This window comes from Aethalodelphis obliquidens, unplaced genomic scaffold (genome assembly GCF_003676395.1).
Source record: "Aethalodelphis obliquidens isolate GAN/ISIS:26980383/991018 unplaced genomic scaffold, ASM367639v1 scaffold30, whole genome shotgun sequence".
Classification (NCBI taxonomy): Eukaryota; Metazoa; Chordata; class Mammalia; order Artiodactyla; family Delphinidae; genus Aethalodelphis; species Aethalodelphis obliquidens.
The window spans coordinates 600,920-623,883 of NW_020837974.1; the positions used below are offsets into that span (position 1 = coordinate 600,920).

The 22,964-nt window shown below is 59.0% G+C and overlaps 2 protein-coding genes and 1 pseudogene across 2 annotated transcripts in view; 2 read left to right on the forward strand and 1 right to left on the reverse strand.

Moving 5' to 3' along the window:
• Positions 1-22,964, reverse strand: part of CHLSN (cholesin) — a 96,594-nt gene that overhangs the window by 44,705 nt on the left and 28,925 nt on the right. The window lies entirely within an intron of this gene.
• On the forward strand, positions 37-5,799 carry LOC113630341 (homeobox protein OTX2 pseudogene; annotated as a pseudogene).
• GPER1 (G protein-coupled estrogen receptor 1) lies at positions 12,314-13,984 on the forward strand. Its single transcript, XM_027125548.1, has one exon. It carries the CDS (start codon positions 12,907-12,909, stop codon positions 13,969-13,971), a length of 1,065 nt encoding a protein of 354 aa, XP_026981349.1. The 5' UTR covers positions 12,314-12,906; the 3' UTR covers positions 13,972-13,984.

The following is a 22,964-nucleotide window of genomic DNA, read 5'->3' on the forward strand; positions in this document are numbered from 1 at the left end:
CACCCTCAGGCGCTCACCGGGGAAAGGAAACTTACGCTCAGGTGAAAACCCACCCACAAATTCTGATGGTACCTCTGCTCATAGAGCCCAAACCCAGAAACGACCCAACGTCACGGCGAATCCTGCTCGGGCCGCATCGCGCGGCTGCCGAGAACAGGCCCCACCTGGCCAGACCAGACGCCGACCGTCGAGGACCGGCGCCAGGATGCCAGGCGCCTGGCGTGGGTTGCGCTCACAGGCCAGATGCCCCCCGATGACAGACCTCACGTGGGCACATGCTGACACACCCTCCGGCTCCTGGGTCCGGCAGTCCAGGCGCAGGGCTGGACGCCACCAGCGACCCCCGCGTCATCGCTCTGACTCACAGCTCAGCTGTCAGGTGGGATCACGCCTGCACTGCCTCGTGTGGACCACCGTCAGCTCGGAGCAAATCCGTGCAGAAAGTGCTACCACCGTGTCTGCCCGTGGTGGGTGCCCCGACTCCTGAGAGCTCATCCACCCCTCTCTGTGCCCTGTCCCCCCGCTTCTCGTTGGGGGTGAAGGGGAGGGGAGACCCTCAAGGCTACAGTGGATCCCAGGCTACAGAGGGGTGGGAACGGGGGGGTGGGACGGGATCGTGGACGATTTCCGGAGAAAACGTCTCCAGAGTTTCACGCTATCTTCCCAAATACACCCAGGAATGGAGCTGAGGACAGCTGGTCAGCCCGGCTGGTGAGGAGGCTGTCGCTCGGTCAGGTGTGTGGCCGGGGCCCCGCTGGGAGGAGGGCTCGGAGCCCCTAGACCCACCATGCTGCGCCAGGCGGGCCCTCCAAGACCAGGGACTCAGGGAGCCAGGTCCCAGGTCCCACCCGCCAGGACACCTGGCCCCCGGGCCGGATTCTGAAAGCAAAGGAAGGCGTGGGCATCCATGTGGGTCTGCAAGGTACTTGAAGCCACGAACTCTACCCTCTGCTCGCGTGCCTGGGGAGGAGAGGGAACGGAGCCCTGCCGGGTGGGCTGGCCGGATGGGGAAACCAGCGCCCCAGTGCCCACCCCTGGCAAGGGGCTCTGCAGGGTCTTCCTGTCCGCGAAGCTTACCAAGCCTAGGAAGAGGCTGTTCTGGTGTCCGCTGTGCAGATGGGGAGGCCAGGACCCGAGAGTTCAGGTGGCCCAGGCGCAACAAGCCGTGGCCACGCCAGGACACCAACTCCCATCTGTGGACCCCATGTCCACGGCCCCCCGCCAGAAAGCCCACGGCGTGGGGGAAGAAAGATGATGCTGTAAAGCTGGGGTTCGCTCTTCTTAAGTTAGCGGTGGAACGTGGAAGAGCTGCGTCCTCCAAAGCGGTAAACCAGCACCTCTGTTTGTTTGCTTTGCCTTAGCTCCACCACTCCAAACCCACCCACCAGGACTCTGAATCTGTCCACCCCGGGCGAAGCGAGACCTTCCGGCTGGGTCCCCCAGATTTGGGCCGACTTTGCCCCTCCAAACAACCTTAGCACGATGTCTTATCTTAAGCAACCGCCTTACGCAGTCAGTGGGCTGAGTCTGACCATGTCGGGCATGGACTTGCTGCACCCCTTGATGGGCTACCCGGCCACTCCTTGGGAACAGCGGCGGGAGAGGACGACGTTCACCCGGGCGCAGCTAGATGTGCTGGAAGCGTTGTTGGCTAAGACCCGATACCCAGATGTCATGTGGGAGGAGGTGGCACTGAAAATCAACTTGCCCGAGTCCAGGGTACAGGTGTGGTTGAAGAACTGAAGCGCTAAGTGCCGCCGCCAGCAGCAGCAGCAGCAGCAGCAGAATGGAGGTCAAAACAGTGAGGCCTGCCAGAGAGAGGACGTCTCCTCTCGGGAAGTGAGCTCAGAGGGTGGAACAAGTGGCCAGTTCACTGCCCCCTCTAGCACCTCAGGCCCAGCCGTTTCCAGCAGCAGTGCTCCTGTGTCTATCTGGAGCCCAGCTTCCGTCCCCCCAGTGTCAGATCCCTCGTCCACCTCCTCTTCCCGCATGCAGAGGTCCTGTCCCACGACCTATACTCAGGCTTCAGGTTACAGTCGAGGATGTGCCGGCTCAACTTCCTGCTCTGGGGGCGTGGGCTGTGGATCTCATGTGACCCCTATGATCACCAGCTTCCCGTGGAGGGACCACACTCAGTCCCACGGGCCCCAGTGCAGTCTACCAGCCATCTCAGTCCGTCCCCAGCTTCTCTTTCCACCCAGGGATATGGAGCTTCAAGCTTGGGTTTTAACTGAACCACCGATTGCTTGCATTATCAGGACCAAACTGCCTCCTGGAAGCTTAACTTCAATGCTGACTGCCTGGATTATAGAGATAGACACCTTCGTGGAAATTCCAGGTTTTGTGAGGACCTGCAGAACCTCTTTTCGCGGGTGATTTTTAAATGTGCTGAGCTAGACATTCCAGTTTTAGCCGGTTTTACCAGGCACTGGTTAGACACGTTAGATGGTGTGATGCTCAGACTCATCTTCTGATCGATGTCCCGGGAGGCAGAGAAGGAAAAATGAAAGGCCTTAGAGGGGCCTGCCAACCAGCTACCTGAAATGGACCAACCATTCGATACTTAAGATCCTACCGTAGTTATAGTTCATTGGTTTTGCTGATTCGCAAAGTGATCGAAAGCATTCTAGCCACGTGCAACCAAACACCACCGAAGGTAAACAAACAAAACGAAACTGTGAGGGAAAGGCGGGAAGGACGCAGCCTTCTCAAGCAGAGGCTCCAACGTCTCAGCCAACCCTTGGGTGGATCTTAGGAATGGACAGCGTCTCAAGCTCACTCACGCTTCCCGACCAACTGGTAGTTGGCACTGAAAGCTTTCCAGGCTGTGCGAGTTGTGCGACCGACTGTCCTAGACGCTCTGCTTTTAATGTTCACGAGGAGTCAGTATGTGCTTACGAGACAGTCAGTGCGCGTCTTACACACACGGTGCGCCTGCGGTTTTTAGTCTGTGCTAGGCTTCAAAACGGGGATCTCCTGTTATCGTAGAGCAACCTTGAACTCCGCCTCTGCAGGGGTTCTTCTGTGGTTAAATGGGTTATGATTACAAGCAAATTCAGAGCAACTGAGTACTTATCTAGAAAGATTACCTTTGGCCGGAGGTGAGCCGCACTGAAACTTTACAACTAAATGTCTCTGGACAAGGAGAGTGAGAGAAGAGAAACAAAAGGACACTAACTCATCTGTACTTTGCTGCTGGTAAGCCCAGCAGTAAAGAGACGTTGGTCAATTGCTCTGACCCTGATGAATTTACAAGCTGAGATCCTCGCTGTTTATGCTTGCAGGTGTTAACTGGAAAAGTTATACACGAATGAACCTTTCTTTCTGGATTTCGCAGGTATGTATAATTATATTAAAGTGGTTCTAGCACGCACACACACGCGCGCGCGCACACACACACACACAAACTGGGGTTCTCCTCACCCAAGGAAGGCCCTGGCCTTGGAGGGAAGGCCGGGAGGCACTCTGGGGCCAGGTTCGGACACACACCCTCCCCCTGCCCAGCCACCAGGTGACAGCTGACAGCCACAGCTGCGTGGCCCTGACCCCACACCACCGGCAGGGACCAAGGCGCATGCCCGAAGGGGCCTGAAACGCCGGCCGCAGTGGAGATCAGACACCAGGACAGCCTGATGCCGTCTTCCGACCTGGGGTCGATGTTCACGAGATCTTTTTTCCAATTTGCCTTAATTAAAGAGACAGGCCAACTCATTTCCTCTCAGTCTGGTCACCAATCTTAATTCTGACGTCACCCAGCATCCTGGCAGTCGCTCACGGCCTTAAGCACTGGCACATGGAAAACATCACTATGCACTGTGTCTCTCGGACGGAGAAAGCCAGGCACATACCTGAGAACGAGCGGCTCCAGGGTCCAGACACCCCTGCCCGCGCGTGGGGTGGAGAGCAGGGTGAGGACGTGGGCAGTGCTCTCTGCGGGTCAAAACAAAGCCAGCACACCAAGCAGCACTCAGGCAGGGCATCGGCGTTGCACACACGTGTACAGGCATGTGTGTACAAGCACACGCGTGTGCCAGAGACAGCAAGGAGGAGGGCCACAGCAAACCCGTGGATGCAGAGACCGCAGTCAGGCAGCCAGTGTGCCCGAGGACGCCGTCGCAAACGCAGGGCCTGTGCCGAGTCACGCAGCACCGGCAGCGCGGCCGCGGCCCTTCCGTGGGTGGAGCCGGCCCCCCTTCGGCGTCTGTGGAAATGGTTTCCAGCTTACTGCCTTCAGTTTCCTCTGAGCAACAGCAGCGCCCTCCCTCCTTATCAATTTAGGTGAAGTTTGTGGAGGGGAGACATTTACGTGGAAACAAGATGATTTCCAAGCCGGGAAGGCTGAGCCCGCGGGCACTGTCACTTCAAGGCCTCCCTCTCCAGGACTCAGGCCTGAGCAGAGCCCCCATCCCCAGGGAGAGGCCAGAACTGGTCAGAACTTCTCTGGCTCCAAAGGCGGCGACACCCCGCCTTCAAGCAGCGTGGACTCTGGCTGCTCGTTCCCGTCACGAGGGCAGAGGCCCCACGAGACCCGCAGGACGCGCCGACGGGCTGGAAATGGAGATCCTTGAACCCCATCCTGGAAACCTTGCACTGAACCCTTCTGCGGCGCACACGCTATAGTGATTCTCAGAATGCGCTCCATCAGCACCGAGGGAGGTGGAGGGGGGTCCTTGTATCCCACCCTGCTCCAGTGCGACCCAGCTTGAACCTGCCCGGGATCCACCACTTCCCATGGCCGCCCACCCTCCTCAGGAATCGGGGTGGGACCCAGAAAACTTTTCAATGAGGTCACAGGGCGTCCCTAACTTAGGGCAGCCCAGGTCCCCCTGGTGAGAGCTGGCTCCCATGACGTGTGTCCACAGCCAGCGAGGACGTCGTGGCCGCGCAAGGTGTCGCGTTGGCTACGCGGCTACGTGGCTCTGTCCCTGTGGGCTCTTTAACCCCGACCACCTTCCTCCGGGGCCTCGCCAGGCTGGGGGGCAGAAGCCTGCCTGCTGGACCTCACAGCCCCAGCCTGCTAGCGACAATGCTGTCACTCGCGGCCGTCGGCCGACCAGACTTCCTGGCCACGGCCGACCTGGGCTGTGCCGTCCTCTCCTTTCTGTCCAACATCTGCTACCTCAACACGCAGGACGTGCAGCTGGCGATGCCATTCGCATTCCTGCCGTGGGGCCCTCTGTCCTGTCCGCGGGGGCTGGCCTGGTAGCCGTCGGGGGCAGCGGCCCTGCCTGGGCACGTCTGGGGAGCTTTGCGAAACCAGGCTGTGTCAGGCAGACCAGCTGACAGCCTGGCCTTCGTCCCGCTGCCGGCGTTCGGCGTCCTGCTCGGCGTCCAGCGGGCCAGGCAGGCAGCTCCTACCCAGGGGGCGCGGCCTCCGCTCAGCTGGTGGTTCCTGGTCGCCCTAACCACCATCGCCCTCCACCTCCCCTACCACAAGGCTCTCCTCCAGCAGGCCAGGCTCGAGCTGCAGAGAGACGGAGGCTCCCCCAGGGACGAGCCGCTTGGGAACCTCGCGGAGCTGGCCCTGCCTGGGGAGAGCTGTGCAGGCTCCCGGCCACCCTCCTCCCCACAGCCGTGTGGCTGGGCCCTGCTGAGTGTCGGAGCACCTCTGGCAGAGGTGCAAGCCGGGCAGGCCGGCAACAGCTTCCCCCTGAAGGGGCTCTAGTAGGAGCCCCTGCCCGTGGACATAAGCCACACAGGCCAGCGGGGGACTCTCCCAGCCCTGCAGAAACCCAGAGCGGCGCGCTGAGAGCCAACAGGGATGCGGCTGTCCGGAAGGTGCTTACTGAAAACGAGCTTTATGGCTTTCAACTCCGTTTATACAAAAGCATGACACCTTAGCCCAAACCAATACTCACACCTGAGGCTGGTGTGGGGCGTGAGTGCGGGCTGACACCTGACCAGGTGGAAGGTTCTAGCCTGTCTGCTGGCCAGCATCTCTCCCCTACCCCAACCAAAGGGCAAGGAAGGAATCTTGAAGATAAAAACATTACTCAAATAACTTTATGGGCTTGTCATACCCTGGCCCTGAACGGTCATGGCTGGTTGACCTCCAGCTCTGCCAGGAAGCAGGGGCCGCACAGATCTCAGCAAGAACAAACATTGGTTTTGTCTTTTTAATGCAGCATCACTGGGGGTCTGAGGACATCACCCACAGGCACAGGTGTCCAGCACTAAGACGACGGGTGTGAGCCCGTGGTGACCGTCGCACACCTGTCATGCTGTCCGTGACCCGGCGGACAGTGGGGGCCCGTCACCAGGAGCTCTGGATAGACCGGCAAAAAGCCGTTTCAAAAGCCTCATCTGCTCTATTCGACAGTACGTGCAGAAAGGCTAGTAACACAGGAAACATAAAAATCCAAGGGAGGTAATTAGTCTCCTTCCAAGGCTACATCCATCAGTCTCACCGCGTTTACATCATGGTTTTCTCAGTTGAGCAGAGAACAGGGACACGCCAAGGAAAGGCATCTTTCTGGCTTTATGAAACCTCTACCTTCGACAGCTTCGGTTTTTAAATTTTTTATTAAGGCCTTGCTTTTTTAGTTTTTAGATTCACAACAAAAATACAAAGAATTTTAAAATTTTGCATTTATCTCCTGCCCCCAAACAGGCACAGCCGTCCCTCTCCAGGTGTCACGACTGATGAAGCGGCACTGACACACCTCCACGGCCCCGGTACAGCCTCTACACTGGGGCGTACTGGGTGTATAATGACATCTACTACCTCTCTGTCACTTACTCACATATTCGTGAAACCTCTACCATGGACCCCATGCAGCACGCCCACAAGGGACAGAGCTGGGGGTCAGGGGTGAGCCGCCCCCCGACCCAGACCATCAGCAGGACACGCAGCGTCGGCGCCGACGTGGAAAGGCTGCTTCTTCGTGTGACACGCTTACCACCAGATGCTGGATGTGACATTCTCCTTGCTGAGCCGTCCTTCCAGAGCACTGGCTCTGTCTGCCTGGGCGGGCAGGGCTCTCTGGGGAGCTGTGCTCGGGCTGTTAGTCGGGGCGCAGAGCAGCCTCATACGCGGGTCCATCCTAGGGTCTCCGCGCACTGTCATGACTGCTCACAGACGGTGCGGGGCTAGAACAGGCCGCCTCTGGGGGCTGGGGCGGCAGGGGAGGCTTCAGCCTGTGGCTCCAAGGACGCTCGTGCCCCACAGGCAGATTCAGCCAGAGTCCAGGGGCTGCTACCCAGACCCGGCCCCTCCCCGCCAGGACCGTGCTCAGCCTCCCAGAAGCCCAGCCCTGTGCCCCCAGCGCCCGGGAACAGCCCCTCCTGGCCCAGGGGCAGGCACACAGACTCCCCAGCCCACCTCCCTTCAGGTCCACCCGCTGCTCGGCCTGTGGTGCCAACACCTGAGAAGAGCCCTTTCCTAGAGTCCATCCAGTTTTCTACGGTGTGTGGCAGGAGTGCAGGCCAGAAGGGAAAGGACCTCAATCAATCAGTTCCCAGTAACAGACGCCAACGGCTTGCCAGTCTTAGAACCAGACGAGGCGACGGCAAGTCCACGAGTGCGCAGGGCTCCCTGAAGAAACGGCGGCCAAGCCTGGAGGAGCTGCTCACGCTGCGTTTCTAAGTATGTCGGCTAAAGGAACCATCTTAGGACCCGCCACAAGAATGTAAACTGGTGGCTCCCAAACTTTCTTTTTAGCAGCAGGAGCCTTTCTTTAAACAAAGCCTGAGACGACAAAGGGCTGCTCTGGCCGGAGGGGGGGCGGGGCTGACCGCTGGAAGGTCGAGGCCCCCAGCCCCCCCACCCTGTCCCCGCCCCCGCGGCTCTGCCCCACTCAGCCCGCATCCTGCACCCCGTGAGGACACACAGAGCCGGAGAGAGAGCTCCAGAGCCAACCGAGAGCTAAGCAAACACACAGGCTCTCTGGCGGCGGGGGGCACCTGACTCCAGGAGAGGGTGTGTGGGATAAAGCGGGGCTGACGGGGTGGGAAGCCACCTCCTGGGGCTCCTCGCCCCTCCCAGGACACTGCTGGGGCCACTAGCATGGGGCTGGGACAAGGACCTGGGCCTGCAGCCTGGCCTTCTAGAGCATTCCACCCAGAGCCCCCAGGGACGGGACAGCCCCTCCCTGGGCAGACCCCTGTTCCCATGCCACCGGCAGGTCCTTCTCAAAGGCCAAAAGGAAACGTCCAGGAGGCTCCTGGCAACGGCACAGAGGAGCCAGCTGCCTGAGAGTCAACACCAGCCGGGCCCCGGGCCGCTGCCTCGAGTCGTAAATACCGTAAATACCGTGGGGCCATGCGCGCAATGGGCGCCTGTGCTGGGGCTGGGGAGCAGCAAACCCTTCCCACGGGGCTGCCTTCCGGGAAACGGCCGGGCCGCAGATACGCCGGCAGCTGTCGGGCACACGCACTTGCGCACGTGCAGGACCGGGACTCGCGACACCAACAGGGGCATGACGGCTGTGTCGAGAGGCGAGGAGCCCGGTGAGGGGAGCGCCAGCTGCGGCTCCGGCCGCCCCGCCCCGCAGCCCCACACAGAGCAGAGAGCTGTGTGAGGCGGGGCAGGGGCGGCGAGGGGCACCACCCAGCTGCTGACCCAGTTCGGGGATGGACAGGAAGATCCCAAGAACTGCAGTTCTGCCCCAAGACGAGCACCCTTCAGGCCAACGGTCAATGTGGGAGGCTCCCGGCGAGGAGAGGAGACCTCGGGCTCGGAGGCCCTCAGATGGGCCGAGCCCCAGCTCCGAGGCCCCGGTACCGTTCCTTCTGAGCTCGGTTTTCCCATCAGTACACAGGGATACCGCCTCACCTGACAGGGAGCTCACGGAGGGTTCCGAGACGGTGGGCGCCACGCTGCCCAGTGCGGAGTAAGCGCTCTTTCAAGGCTGGATGTTAAAACGTACAGACGGGCTTCTCGCCTCACGAAAACGTCTACGAGGCCTCTTGGGCCCTGCCCGTGCGAACATCAACTGGGGTTCAGTGGCCTGACGCCCCCCCAACACCGTGGGCTGGCCCTCACGCTGACCAGCTGCAGGAGGGTTGACCATTACTTACCCACCCGGGGCCACGAGAAAAGGGGGCCCGCGGCCTAGCGGCCCCAGGTGAGTTCGGGAACACACGGACGAGAGGCGGGGCTGCAGGGCGTGTGTCCCGCCAGGAGGGAGCGGCTGTGCTTCAGTGACGTGACTCGGCTATTTCAGCGTCTGAATTTGTGTTTTAGTCCTTTATTTAACTCAAGGGGAAACTGTACTTTCTCATGACTCACTGCTCTCAAAATGGTGTCTCCAGCATTTCTAGTGTTGAAGCCATCTTGCGTGTGTAGCTGGCCAGAAACAGGTCTCAAATCAAATCAGCCCCATTTATGTGATCGCGCCATTCTTTAAAAAGCGAACCTATTAGAAGCACAGCTGGAAAGAACCCTGAACACTAGTACTTTTCCATAAAAAATTCAACACTGTCTTCTGTGGAAACGTGTACATTTCCCAAAGGATGTTAAGTCAGCATCGCTCAAAAAACACCTTCAAGCTCACGCGCACTCAGCTGGGAACAGAGCAGAAGGTTCGCAGCGCGCTGACCCCGGGGCTCAGGGACCCCGCCCTCGCTCCACACTCCGTCCCACCAGGCGGGGGCTCACACTGCAGCGGTGTGCTTCGTTCCTCCACTCGGAGTTCAGTCTCACAGCTTCAAAAGCCAACGAGGTGAAAACAGGGACACCCAAGAGGAAGGTAGGAGCTGGATTAAAATGCAGTGCTCATGACAACCACGCAACTCTCCCGGCGGGCCTGCAGCGCTCTCAGCCCCGAGCTGAGCGTGTCCGGGGACGCTTGGGGCGGTTTTGCCAGCCTCTCCAGGCCGATGGTGACATCCATCCGCCGGCAGGTGGGGTGCATCGTCAGTCGGCACTGGAAGTGGGGTCAGGCCGGTCCTGCCGGCACCAGGGCAGGCGCACAGTGGGAGGGCGGGAGCCCTGGCGAAAAGAGAGGTCTTAGGCAACACCTGCAGGACAGGCACCTCCAGGGACTTCGGGAGCAAAGGGAAGGGGAGCGGAGACTACTCATCTACCCGACTCTGAGCTCACCTGCCGAAAATACCTGCTACTTGCTGGGTTTACATTTCTTTCTACAAGTGTCTTGTGAAACTCCTAGGTGAAATTCTCTATGTATAATTCACATACTACTCTCCGAACTTAGGAAATCTAGTTTTAGTTTTAAAGGCAGTCCATTGCTAAAACAAGCAACAATATGTAAGCTTCACCAAAGGATGATAGATTTTTATCTAAAAGATAAGACCCATTTACAATCCCTTCAAACTTAAAAAGAGGTTTGTATCAGTGGGTAAAAAAAAGCTGTTCAACTGGAAACTTCCCTGAAGACTCTTTGGTGGGACTGAGCTCAGTGCCAGAGGGGGAGAAAAAGGCCCAGCAAAAAAGGGGTTACATCCGGACCTGTGGGAGGTGCCCGCCCGCCAGCCGCGGGCCTATAAAGCCTGCCTGCGGCCGCCAGGGGCCAACCATCCGACAACCGCCGACAACCGCCCGGGCTGCCTGCCGAGGACAACGGGCTGGCCTCCGGAGCCTCCACGCTCCTCTCTGGCGTCCCGCGAAGGTCCCGATTCCACTCCCAAGTCCAGAATCGCTGCCGCCCCCAGCCGTGAGCGCATCCCGGAGGCTGGCTGAGCTGCCCTCCCAGGGACGGGGGACGGGTCTGCTCAGAGGACACACGCAGGTGGCCAGCGGCAGCCGCGCAGGTAAGCGTGACTGACCCAGGCTCTGGGTCTGTGTTCGGGTCGGCACCGGGACGGAGACGGGCCGGGCAGACAGGGCTGGATGTCTCGGCTGGGCGCAGCACAAGACGGCGCACAGCCAGAGCAGATGTGCACAGACCGGGCACGTTCAGTGAGGGCGGCTCAGCAGGAAGGGTCTTCATGACGCTGGCTGAAAACAACGCTAGCTGCTTTCCGTCCTGTTTTGTTCAAACGAGCATCTTCTCCAAGAAGATCGCCAGGGCTCTGACGGTGGCGCATCACTTACTCCCTCAATGAGGATGCCCGCCAACCCGAGATTAATTTAATACACAAAAGATACCTCGTAGATCTGACCAAAATGTGGTTCATTCTTCTAGCTCTGGACAAGCAGTGGCAATCTGAAACAAAATGATACCTGACTGCTTTATACTCAACTTTCTATTTGTAAATTCGTGGCCAACTTTCATGAGGAAAGTGTGTCAGCAGTAAGATTCATGCTTATCTTTTCATCAAACCACCATGAAAACAGCATTGGTCAAGGATCAAAGACCCATTTACCCAGGAAAGAAGTGACGGCCAACACGTAACGAGCACAGGAGAGGGCAGGTGTGTCTCAAGGGCTCTGCTCGCCTTGGAGTTTCCTGAGAATCAGTCCAAAACTTGCCAAAATTCCCCCGTTTAAAAAGCAAAACAAATACTCTAAGCGGTTTTTACAGAGAAATTTAAAAACAGAGGCTTTAAACATTACAGATGGAATCTGAGAACAATGGCATTTATGTTGGTCAAATTGGGAATACCTACCAAAGATGAATAAAGAACACAACACAACTAGTAAAATCCAGTTGATCAACCCCAGTGAAGCAGAGGTTATTGAACCCTTTTAAAATAACTGACACCAAGGTCCCGATCCATCTCTTTCCTCCTTTTTTTTTTAGAAACTGTTTTCAAGCAATAGGTCAGTAAGCACCTGCTGCTCTGGCAACTTTGAAAACGCTCCCTGGCCACCTCCCAGGAGAGGCAGAAACTCTCCAAGGTGGTCACTAAGGCTCCTCCGCCCCGGCCCTGCCGACGGGGCTACCCCACAAAGCTGGGGCCACCTTGCCACTCCCCAGCCGTGATGCCCGAGACCGCAGATCCTGCCCAGGGTGGCCCGTCAACGCCGCAGAGCCTCTGGGGAGCGCGCTGAGCAGAGCCTGTGTCAGGCCGAGCGCGTGAGCGGCCACCAGGGCGAGACGGTCAGAAGCAGAGGTCTTGGAGGGTTGCTCTCCCCAGCCTCCAAGTCACAGCGTTTCCAGGTTGCAAACAGCAGTGGAGAAATACATTCGGTTTTACAATAATTTGTCAAAACAGTTTAAAAAATTCAAATCTTATTTCCTAAAACAATGACCACCTTTATTTCTCATGTTCTCTCATTCCATGTTCTGAAAACAGTTCCATGTTCGGCACCCAAACTTAGGGTTAGCCGAAAATGCTAGACTTCTTTGATCTGTATTATTGCAAGAAAAAAACCTCTGCTCCACCTCTCACCAAGCGTGCTGGGCCCGCTCCCTTCCAGAAAAGGCCGCTTTTCCCCTTCCCGTCTTGGTTCTCTTCCAGCAGCCGCCGAAATAAAACCATTTCGTCTCCTGACCACAACCCTCCTAAGGCTTCCACGCGAACATCCAGCCGTGCGCCCTCCTGAGCTGCGTGCAGGGGCCTGAGCACGAGTCACCGCCAGCTGCACTCAGACCCACTGGCCCTGGGAGCCCTGGGGAGAGGACACGGGCCGTGTTCTGCGCTTGACTCCCCTGCTCCAGCACAGGGCCGGCCGGCCCTCCAAGCGGAGGGGACACGTCCAGGCCTGCCCCGCGCGCTCGTGTGCTGCACCCGTCCCGCATCATCAGCAAGCCCTGGAGCCGCCGGGCTTGAATCCTCTGCTCTTGCTTCCCCAGGTGCCCGGGAGTGAGGGGCTCAGGTGTGGCGTGGACACAGCCGCAGACCCAGAGGCCAGGCAGAAGCACAGGCCAGAGCGCAGGCGCCGACCTCCACCTCCGGTTGCACAAGTGCCCCTGGGGCCTGCTCCGCTTTTCCAGATGCCTGGCTCGCTTCCAAGAGCATCCCCTTTCCTTCTCAAGAGGGATTTCCTGTTAAAAAACGGTTTCTGGGAGCCTTGCGGCAAATCCTGAGAGGCCGGCTGTCCCTCCGGGCGCCTGGCCCAGCATGGAGACGCCGCCGGGCGCCTCCAACGGCTCCTCCAGCGGCCTCGGCCTGCCCCGCGCGCTGGCCAACAGCTCGGCCGCGCTCTCGGAGCAGCAGCAGCGCGCCGTCGGGCTCTTCCTGTCCTGCCTCTACACCATCTTCCTCTTCCCCATCGGCTTCGCGGGCAACCTCCTGATCCTGGTGGTGAACATCCGCTTCCGGGAGAAGATGACCATCCCCGACCTGTACTTCACCAACCTGGCGGCCGCGGACCTCGTCCTGGTGGCAGACTCGCTGATCGAGGTGTTCAACCTGGACGAGCAGTACTACGACATCACCGCGCTCTGCACCTTCATGTCGCTCTTCCTGCAGGTCAACATGTACAGCAGCGTCTTCTTCCTCACCTGGATGAGCTTCGACCGCTACCTGGCTCTGGCCAAGGCCACGCGCTGCGGCCCGTTCCGCACCAAGCCCCGCGCACGGCTGAGCTGCGGCCTCATCTGGATGGCCTCCGTGTCTGCCACCCTGGTGCCCTTCACCGCCGTGCACCTGCAGCACAGCGAGGACGTCTGCTTCTGCTTCGCGGACGTCAGGGAGGTGCAGTGGCTGGAGGTCACGCTGGGCTTCGTGGTCCCCTTCGCCATCATCGGCCTCTGCTACTCGCTCATCGTCAGGGTCCTGGTGACGGCGCACCGGCACCATGGGCTTCGCCCGCGGAGGCAGAAGGCTCTGCGCATGATCCTGGCCGTGGTCCTGGTCTTCTTTGTGTGCTGGCTGCCCGAGAACGTCTTCATCAGCGTGCACCTGCTGCAGCGTGCACCGCCCGGGGCCGGACCCTGCCAGAGGTCCCCCCGCCACGCGCACCCGCTGGCCGGCCACGTGGTCAACCTGGCCGCCTTCTCCAACAGCTGCCTCAACCCCCTGGTCTACAGCTTCCTCGGGGAGACCTTCCGAGACAAGCTGCGGCTCTACCTGGAGCAGAAGACCAGCCTGTCCGCCCTGAACCGCTTCTGCCACGCGGCCCTCAAGGCGGCAGTCCCGGACAGCACCGAGCAGGCCGAGGTGAAGTCCAGCAGTGCCGTGTAGGGGGGTGGGGTGGGGTGGGGTGGGGTGGGGTGGGCGGGAAGGGCCGGACACTGTGCCCCGCGCGGCCCTAAGGCACCCTCCCGCTGGCCACTCACACACAGAGCTGTCCATCCATCTGGGTCATGAGCACGGGGCACGGACCCCCGCACACACTGGATCATGCGGCAGACGTTTCTGACACCGCCAACGAGAGCGAAAAGGAGGGGGACACTGGGACGTGCCATAAATTTGCCATTTTAGAGGAACAGAACTCACACAGCTAGCGTGAACTGGAGGTGGCGGAACACTTTCCGCGCCTGCGTGTGTGTGTGTGCGTGTGTGCTAAGTGGGAGGACGCCGGGTGCCCTGCACCTCCTGCCAGCCTGGGGAGGGACGCTGCTGTGTGCCTCCTGAAGGGCAGAGTGAACGCAGCGGTAACAACAACGACAACGCAGACCCCTCTCGTCAAAACGTAAAAAAGAAAACCAACTGAGTCTGGGAATGTCCAGTCTTTGTCAATAAAGTACAGCCATGCTGCTTCTTCCGAATTCTCCACCTGAGCAGCTCCCTAAGGGGCCGGGGGGGGCACTCAGAGCCCCAGCAGCAGGACCACCCCTTCCTCACCAAGAAAAAGCTCCCCAGCGTCTGGAGGCGCCCTCACTGCCCGGAGGACTCCGGGGACTCCAGCCCACGCCCCGGATGCTCCTGGCACCTGGACGGTGCCTGACACGGGTGCCGCACGCTCTCTGGGTGCCAGGATAATCTCTACTGCAAACGCATCACACAGCCTCGCTCTTCCAGCAGTTCTGCAGGGCTGGGCCCCCTCCTCCCCAGAAGCACCACCAAGACGGGGCGCGGCTGGCCTCGCCGGGAGGACGGTGAGCAATGTTTAAGTGACAGGAAGCGAGCCATTTTTAGTTTTAACAGTTCTCGATGAGTGCAAACCTCCGACAGAGTATCTGCGTTCAACAAGCGCCGTCTGCAGCGGCTCAAGCCCCACCGAAGCCTCGCTTTCCACGCAGACTCGCATCTGCCGAGGTGAGAGCTGTCACTAAGCTCCCTGACCCCCGCAAGTCCCCATCGCAGGAGCCCCAGCACTGAGGGCTCCGTCAAGTGCACACTTGCTCTCATCTCCGCTGGGAGGGTGGTGATGGCCAGGACAGGGACAGACAATGTGTTAGTGAACGGGGCCTGTCCCCGACCCTCCAGCAAACCCAGGAGGTGCACGCGCGGCCCCAAGAGTCTGACTTGACCGCTGGAAACCTTAAGCAGTAACGACACAGCCGGGAACCAGGCCCCCTCCCTGTGTGCTCGGCTTCCCCTGGTCTCCAACAGGTAGGAGCAAACCACGCGGAAGCCATGCAAAGCCACCCGAGGTCATAGTCCCCGTCCTTCCCCAGAGGTGCCCGACATCAGGATATCTGGGTGGGAACTGCGTCCGATCGAGGGTCCAAAGTGTTGATCAGGGATGGGGCAGCCCTCACTCCGTGGCTGGCTGGGTGTTCACAGAACCACCCCCCACCCCCGCTGGCTAATCAGAGGCAGCTTCCATCCCGCAGTCCCTGGTTCACCTGAGATCACAGAGCAAACCTGTCCTCCTCACACCTGACACACACCCAAGCAAGCACCGAGGCCTCGAGAGCTCCGTGGGCAGAGACATGAGTCACACAGGCCCCCGCACAGCACCTGCCACTCAGCTCTGGAAGCCCATTTCCTGACCTGCAAAACCAGCGGCACAACGGCTCCGAGGGCCCAGCGGGGGGAAGGCAGGTACAAGGCAGAGGCCCCGACTTAACCAAAAGGGGTTCTTACTGAACCAGAGACTGGACCCGGTGCTCCCGGAGTCCCTTCTCACCCGAGACCCTAGAGCCCTGGCTCCGGGGGCAAAGCCACGATCAGCGCCCCCAGCGGGCTCCGAGCGCGCACAGCCGCCCGCCGGCGCACACACATCCTTCCCGGGCGTTCATCTGAGAGCGGAGGCTGGTTTCACGATTTTCGCTGGAGCAGCACAAGGTAAAGTCAAGGCGTCCGCCAGCTTTGCTGTTTCCTGGTAACCCCGCTCTCCTGGGCAGCAACGCTCTCCGAACCCCACCAAGAGCACAGAAGTGGAGAGCAGCCAGCACGGAAGGCACGGTGTCAGCGCCGAACGCGACTTCCTAACGTCCTCTGTGCTTAGTAACTCACTCCCCCGAGCCTGGGAGGGCCCTGGCGGGAGGGCTGTGTATCCACCCCGTCGGAAGGAAGGCTGGGCCCTAACCTCCCTCTTGGCCGGGGTGTTGGGGCACCTCTGAGACGACCCTAAACCACCATGACCGAGCACATTAGCGAGGGCGCTGCCCTGACGGACGCGGAGACGGGAGGGGGAAGGGCAGGCGGCGAGCACCCGTGGGCGCGGGTGGGAACTGGAGTTTGGGCTTCAGCCCCAGTGTCTGTGGCGGGAACGTGCACGGGGGCGTGTGGTGTGCGTGTGCCTGCTGGGCGTGAGCACCTCAGACGCGGACGGGGTGTGTGCGGACACACTGCCACGGGCACCTGTACCTTCTCCAGCCCACCCTGCCCAGGCCTGGGCCTCCAGCACCCATACCCTCACAGGAGGCAGGCGCCTCGGGGTCCTGGACAGGGTGTCCTGCCAGGAGGCGAGAAGCATCAGGACAATGACAGGGTCACATCACCAGGACACAGGGACCCAGCTCAAGGGTTCCCACTGGACGACCTGGGCAGTTTGAGCATCGAGATCATTAGACGGGTAAGTAACCCTCAACTATTGAAAAATGAGAATCCACGAGTCCATCCGGTAACAAACATAAATATCACCTACATAAACTAAGCAATGAAGTAAATACAAGAACCCACAGGAAAGAAGGAAGGACTGAAGGGAGGAGCGAGTGACTAGACGGGAAGGACCCTGCTCAGAGCAGAGGCCGGCTGACTGGTCCGGCAGAGGGTCCTGGAGGGCTCGTCCCACACGACTGTCGCGCAGCCTGGGACAGGCGAGACCCCGGCGTGGCTGAAGCTGGGGCACTCGCTGGCCAGGAGCAGGATGCCCGACCGCTTTACCGCGGGAACAGTGACCAACAGCACAGAGATGGGACGGCCCGCAACTCGCGGCTTCCGAGGAGCCCACCCGACGGGAGTCCAGACGCAGACCCCAGAGCAGGGAGTGCATCCCCACGTCCGAATCTGGGATCACAGCCAGAATCTAATGGGGGGGAAGCACCACCCGGTCCGAAACAGGGACAGGAGCCAGCCTCCACCCACAACACCACGTCACGAGAGACAAAGGAGGCGGAGGGCTGCTCCAAATTAAGGGACAGTCGGGAGATGAGCATCAACCAGAACGTGGTCCTGGGGAGGACGGTCCCAGGAAGAAAAAGTGCTCCAAGCAGGGGGTCAGCTGGTGGAAGTGGACCCCCCAGTAGACTAAAGTATCACCTCGACGCTTGACTCCCCGAGACCGAGGGCCACGCTGCCACTGGGGGAAGTGAGGTGATGCCCTCACGCTAAGGGGACACACACAGAGCGAGAACGCATGAGCACTTTAGGCGGCAAAGCAACTGGGACAAGCGTGTGCAGTGTCAATTCCATGCTGGGGTGCACACTCAAAGGGGTCGGAACAGACGCTCCAACAAGTACTGTGCACGAGTGTCCACGGCAGCTCCCATCACAGTAGCTGGCGGTAGAAACAACCCAGCTGTTCATCCACAGGTGAACACAACTTGGTCCGTCCACACGGCTCCTTGGCCCCAGGAGGGCATGAAGCACTGACACCTGCTGCAACACGGGGGAGCCCTGAACACACAGTGCTCCGTGAGAACCAGTCAGGAAAGGACCACACCGGGTGAGTCCGCTGACGTGAAACGCCAGAGCTGGCAAATCCGCAGACAGGAAGCAGGAAGTGGGTGCCCGGCGCTGGGGGACGGGTGGGCAGGGGCTGCAAACGGGCACAGGGTGAAGCAGGCGTCTCTCGTTAGTGACCCTGACGGCCACACCGCTGGGAGCCCCTGAGAATCACCGTCGCACCCAAGTGCAAAGGGTGCGGGGACCGCAGGCAAGCTGCACCTCAGGGAAGCTGCTCCTGGAAAGAACCGGGCGCAGTACTGGGTCCCCTCCCACGCTGCCTGCCCCGCTGGACGTTCAGCCCTGCAACACGCCTCGATGCCACCGTCCGCTTCTGCCCACAGAGGGGAGACAGCCTGAAAACGTTAAGGTTTAAGCCGTCTGGAATCTGAGAAGCTTCCGCTAACGTGTACTGCAAGTGTTCTCAATAAAGTTCTCTCTTCTTCCTTACTGCCTAGTAATTCAAGTTTTCTTTTCTTTTCCACAGTGGGAAACTAAGCATCTGGGGTGTCTTTTGATATGTTTTTAAATCAAAAATAAAGGGAAAAAGTCTTCAGTAAAAACTATAGCTGAATTTACTAGGTCACACTCCGGCGCTTCATCAAGCCACGAAGGCCGGTTTTGTCCCTGTGACGACTCTCTATGGGGCACCCAGGGACCTGCGGGCTGGCAGTGCGGCCAGCACCCGGGCAGGGCCAGGGGGGCATCCCTCACCCACCGCCTCCCCAGGCACCCCCAGCTCTCTGCGGCACGAAGGAAGGGCGCGAGGGCAGAAGGGTGCGGATCGACCGCCGTCTCGCCGGGGCGCTGGCACCGGGGCAGCCTGCTCAGAGCCCCGGGAAATAGGCACGTCCCAGCTACTCCTGTGCCACTTCCTCGCCAGCGACTTCCTATCTGTGATAGAGCGCGTCCTGAGCCGGGGCGCGGCGGCCGCACAGAGCGCCTCCTCTCCGGCCAGGTGCGGTGTCTGTCTGAACACCTCCTGCATCAGTCGTTATCACGGAGGCCTGCCTGCCACGCACCCTTCTGGGGCATCACCGAGGCCTGTCTGAAGATGATGTTGGCACTTAGCCTCGCAGCTGGGGGGACTCCAGGGACAGTGGAAAGGGGGAGGAGGAGGGCAGAGTCACCTGCGCCAACCCCGCTCCCCACTGAGTGCCCACCAGCCTCCTGGTCAAAGGTGTCTGAGCCTCTGAGCCCACCTTGCCCGCTGGCACAGCCTGCATCAACCAGCAGGCCCTCAGGGAACGGCTGTGGGTCCCCAGGAAGTGGGGACAGTGGCCATCAGAGCAGGACCCGCCCAGGCTCCTCAACAGCAGGCGCTGGGGCCAACACAGCACCACGAGGCCTGGAGAGCCTGGGAAAGGCTCTTCCGTCCAAGGACGCTCCACGCGCCCCACGGGCACCTGCTGGAGCCTTTGCCTTCAACGCCCAGTTCAGTGTCATCAGAAAAGGTCAGTTGCTCTGAGTTCATCTGATTTTTGCCAATGTCCAGTGGGTGGGGATCTCATCCGGGAACAAGGGTTTTAAAGGCCAAAGGAACAGAGAACAAAAGTGGATGAAAACCTGACTGTAATTCTAAGCCTTTATAAGTGGGTGGAATCAATCTAAAACTTATCACAAGAAATCAGCTGTAGGGAGTCCTGGAGAGTCCAGTTATTAGAAAGAGCGCCGTCCCCGTCTGTCCAGGGGGCTGGCCCTGAGTACAGTGGACATCAGATACGAGGTCTCTGAAGAGGGAACAGACCCTTCACGCAGAGTCCCTGTTCCCGCACTGCTCCCTCTGCCTGGACCCCACTACTGCACTCTCCCACCTCCTGCCGCCTGGGCTCCGGGAGAGGGTGGGCCATACCCTGGTCTGGACAGGGCTCCGCACGACTCGGGCCTCCTGTACGGGCTGGGCCCCTACATGGAGGGAGCCTCGGTCCCATGCTGGGCCGCCCCCCCCCAGACACATGTGGGTCCCCCGCCCCCAGGAGACTCGGGCTCTTCCAGGGAGGTCACAACAAACTCCCACAGCCAACCAGACAGGAGGTGGGCCCCACCCCCTGCTCAGAACATTCAGTCTTCAGCAGATAGGACAGTTTTCTTTGCCGACTCAACAATGTAAACCGCCCAGAAATGAGGAAAATCACAGCAGCCACGGTTTCAGGTCGCTAGTCTCACCCTTCACAGAGTCAACAGCACCGTTTTGTCCCTGAAGCCACAGCGCAGAACTCTCCCCAGGGCGGCTGCCGTACCTTCCCTGGGCGTGAAGAGTGGCTTGCAGGGCACGTCCCGCTGAGCAAGTCCAGTGAGGTCCCCCGGAAGTCCCATCATCCCACCCTGACAACCGTGGTAACCTCTGCACTGGGCAACATGTGTAAAAGTCAGCCCCTTAAAGACATGGAAAATCGGAAAGGCCAGGGTCTCCCAGACCAATTTCTGGAAGAAAGCTTTAAACAGGGGATGTGAGTGATGGAGTGTGAAGCCACCACAGGCCTAGCTGGGAAACACCATTAACAGTTTTTCGAAAGCAGCGGCTGCGGGTGGGCGTGGGGGAGGGGGAACTGGATGAATGCGTCCAGCGGGTCCAAGGAGGGGACGCAGAGAGCAGGGAGAGGCCGCTGCGGCGAGTGGGGCGGGGCTTGGACCAGGAGGGGGGCACTTGGCGTGGTGAGGGCGGCTGGACTCTGGGTACATTCTGAAGTCAGCAGGGCTCGGCAGGACGCCCGGATGGAAGAGACGTGGAACATGAGAGACAGAAGGACAGACTGTGTGGTTCTACTCACGAGGCTCCGGGGGAGTCAGGGTCACAGAGGCACAAAGTAGAGGGTGGGGGCCAGGGCTGGGGGAGGGGAGGGGGTGTCCGTGTTTCATGGGGGCAGAGTCTCAGTTCGGGAAGATGAGAAAGTTCTGGAGACGGACAGTGGTGACGGCTGCACAACAGTGAGAGTGTACTTAATGCCCCCGAACTGGACTCTGAGAAATGGCTAAAGTGGTTGATTTGATTACGTTATGCATATTTTACCAGAATAAAATCAAAAAGAATAGAGACAAGGGTGTTTGCCTGAGCAGTGATGTTGCCGTTATTTCTCTGGGGAAGGTGGTGGATGGAACGCTCGGGGAGATGGAGACCTGGATTTTGGGCAGCTAAGTCTGAGGTCACGGTTAGGCACCCAGGCGTCCGCCGAGGGGCGAGGCTACAGGTGTGGCGCACGCGGAAAGTCTGCGGGAGCCATACACGCCGGGCATGTGGCAGCAGCCCCGGGAGCCAAGATGCCAAGGCGAGCGCGGGGCGGCGTGGGGGGAGAAGAGGGCTCCTCAGGTGGAGGGAGCAGGCGCCATGGAGCGCGCACCCCTCGGGGAGGAGCGGAGGGCAGCCTGTGGCTGACAGTGGGCGAGGCCCTTGGTCCACGGCAGGCGAGGAGCTGATGGGGAGCGAGGGTGGGGTGTGGAAGCAGATGGTCCCCGTCCATCCCTCAGGCGAGGCTGCAGCCCAAGGGCTGAACCAGACAGTGTAGAGAGGTCCCACCCAGACCGCCACGCCCAGCTCTTTGAAGCCCCAGAATTGTGCAGTAATTTGTTACACAGCAAGAGGTGACTAACATATAGGGCTTATCCGGCAGAAGCGAAGACCTGCAAATCCCAAGACCTTGCAATTCCACCCCAGGCCAACACCCCAGAGAAGCTGTGTCTACCTATGAGGGCGTCACCCATAACTGCCAACAACTCAGAGGACCTAATGGATGAACTATGTTCCTGCGCCAATAAAAAGTAACAATCTAGAGCTATAACAACAGCATAGAGAACGCTTACAATAAACGTTAGCCAGAAAAGCAAAATACAGGGGCTTCCCTGGGGGCACAGTGGTTAGGAATCCTCCTGCCAATGCAGGGGTCACGGGTTCGATCCCTGGTCGGGAAGATCCCACAAGCCGCGGACCCCACTAGCCTGCGCTCTAGAGCCCGTGAGCCACAACTACTGAGCCCGCGCGCCTAGAGCCCGTGCTCCACAACAAGAGAAGCCACCACAATGAGAACCCTGCGCACTTCAACGAAGACCCAACGCAGCCTAAATAAATGAATACATTTATTAAAAAAAAAAAAAAAAGCAAAATACAGGAAAGCGGGGATGGTAGTGGTGGTGGGATGAACTGGGAGGTTGGGATTGACATGTATACACTAACATGTATAAAACAGACAACTAATAAGAACCTGTGGTATAAAAAAATAATGATAAAATAAATTTTTTTTAAAAAACAGCAAAATACAAAAGTAGAATGCAATTCCAACCATGTAAAGTTCAACTACAAGCAAAACCAAACTATTATTTAGGGCTGCATCACAGGAAATACTGATACAAGCCTAAAGAAAAGCAGGGGGATGAAAGAGGCGCTGAGTTTTGTTTCTCGACCCAGCTGTGGTTTCCTTTAAGCTGTATGGACCTCCTATTTGCTTACTTTACAATAAAAAAGGAAGGAAAGAAATCCACCATACAAAGTATGCCTGTCTGCGGCCATAAATGAAATTCTTCCATGTAAATCACAGCTGCTCAGTTTCAAACTCCAGGCTCAAATCAGAATTTAATACCGAAAGTCACTACCATTTCCCAGGTAAAGTGGTCACCTTCACTAACCCACACTCCCTGCACCTGTTTCTGAAAGTTAGGTCAAGTAAAGGCTAGAAATTAGATACGACGCTGGTAACACCAGACCCAGAATTAGAAACTTCAATGAGAAAAGGACAGCGATTCTTTTTTGCCTCAAAATACAGTCTGAAGGAAAGAATTTCCCCTAAATGGGTAAGCTTGAGAAGAAAGAGCTGCACATGAATAGAGGAGCGACAGGGCAGGAAGATGGACTGGGGTGCGGGGGTAGCAGCCCACCACACTGACTTAACCCAAGCCCCACCCAAGTCCCCGGGGGCCCCCCAGGGCTCCAGCCAGGGGAGAACACGGGGCAGCAAGACACACAGAAAATGGCACATGGATGAGTGTCTTTCTTACAAACTACAGGGAAATGCAGTTTACATGCACGGGAATCTTGGAACCTCCCCGCCAGTTACAAATTCCCACTCCCTCTTCAGACACACGGGGCACCTGGGCGACCAGAGAGAAGAGGACGAGCGTGCCAGCAGCCCGGCTGCTCAGAAAACCCGCCTCCACCCCGGGGACCCCGATGGTTGGCAGGGCTCTGG

Excerpts from the sequence above, each read along its gene's own strand:
- GPER1 (XM_027125548.1), top strand. The coding sequence starts at position 12,907 with ATGGAGACGCCGCCGGGCGCCTCCAACGGCTCCTCCAGCGGCCTCGGC.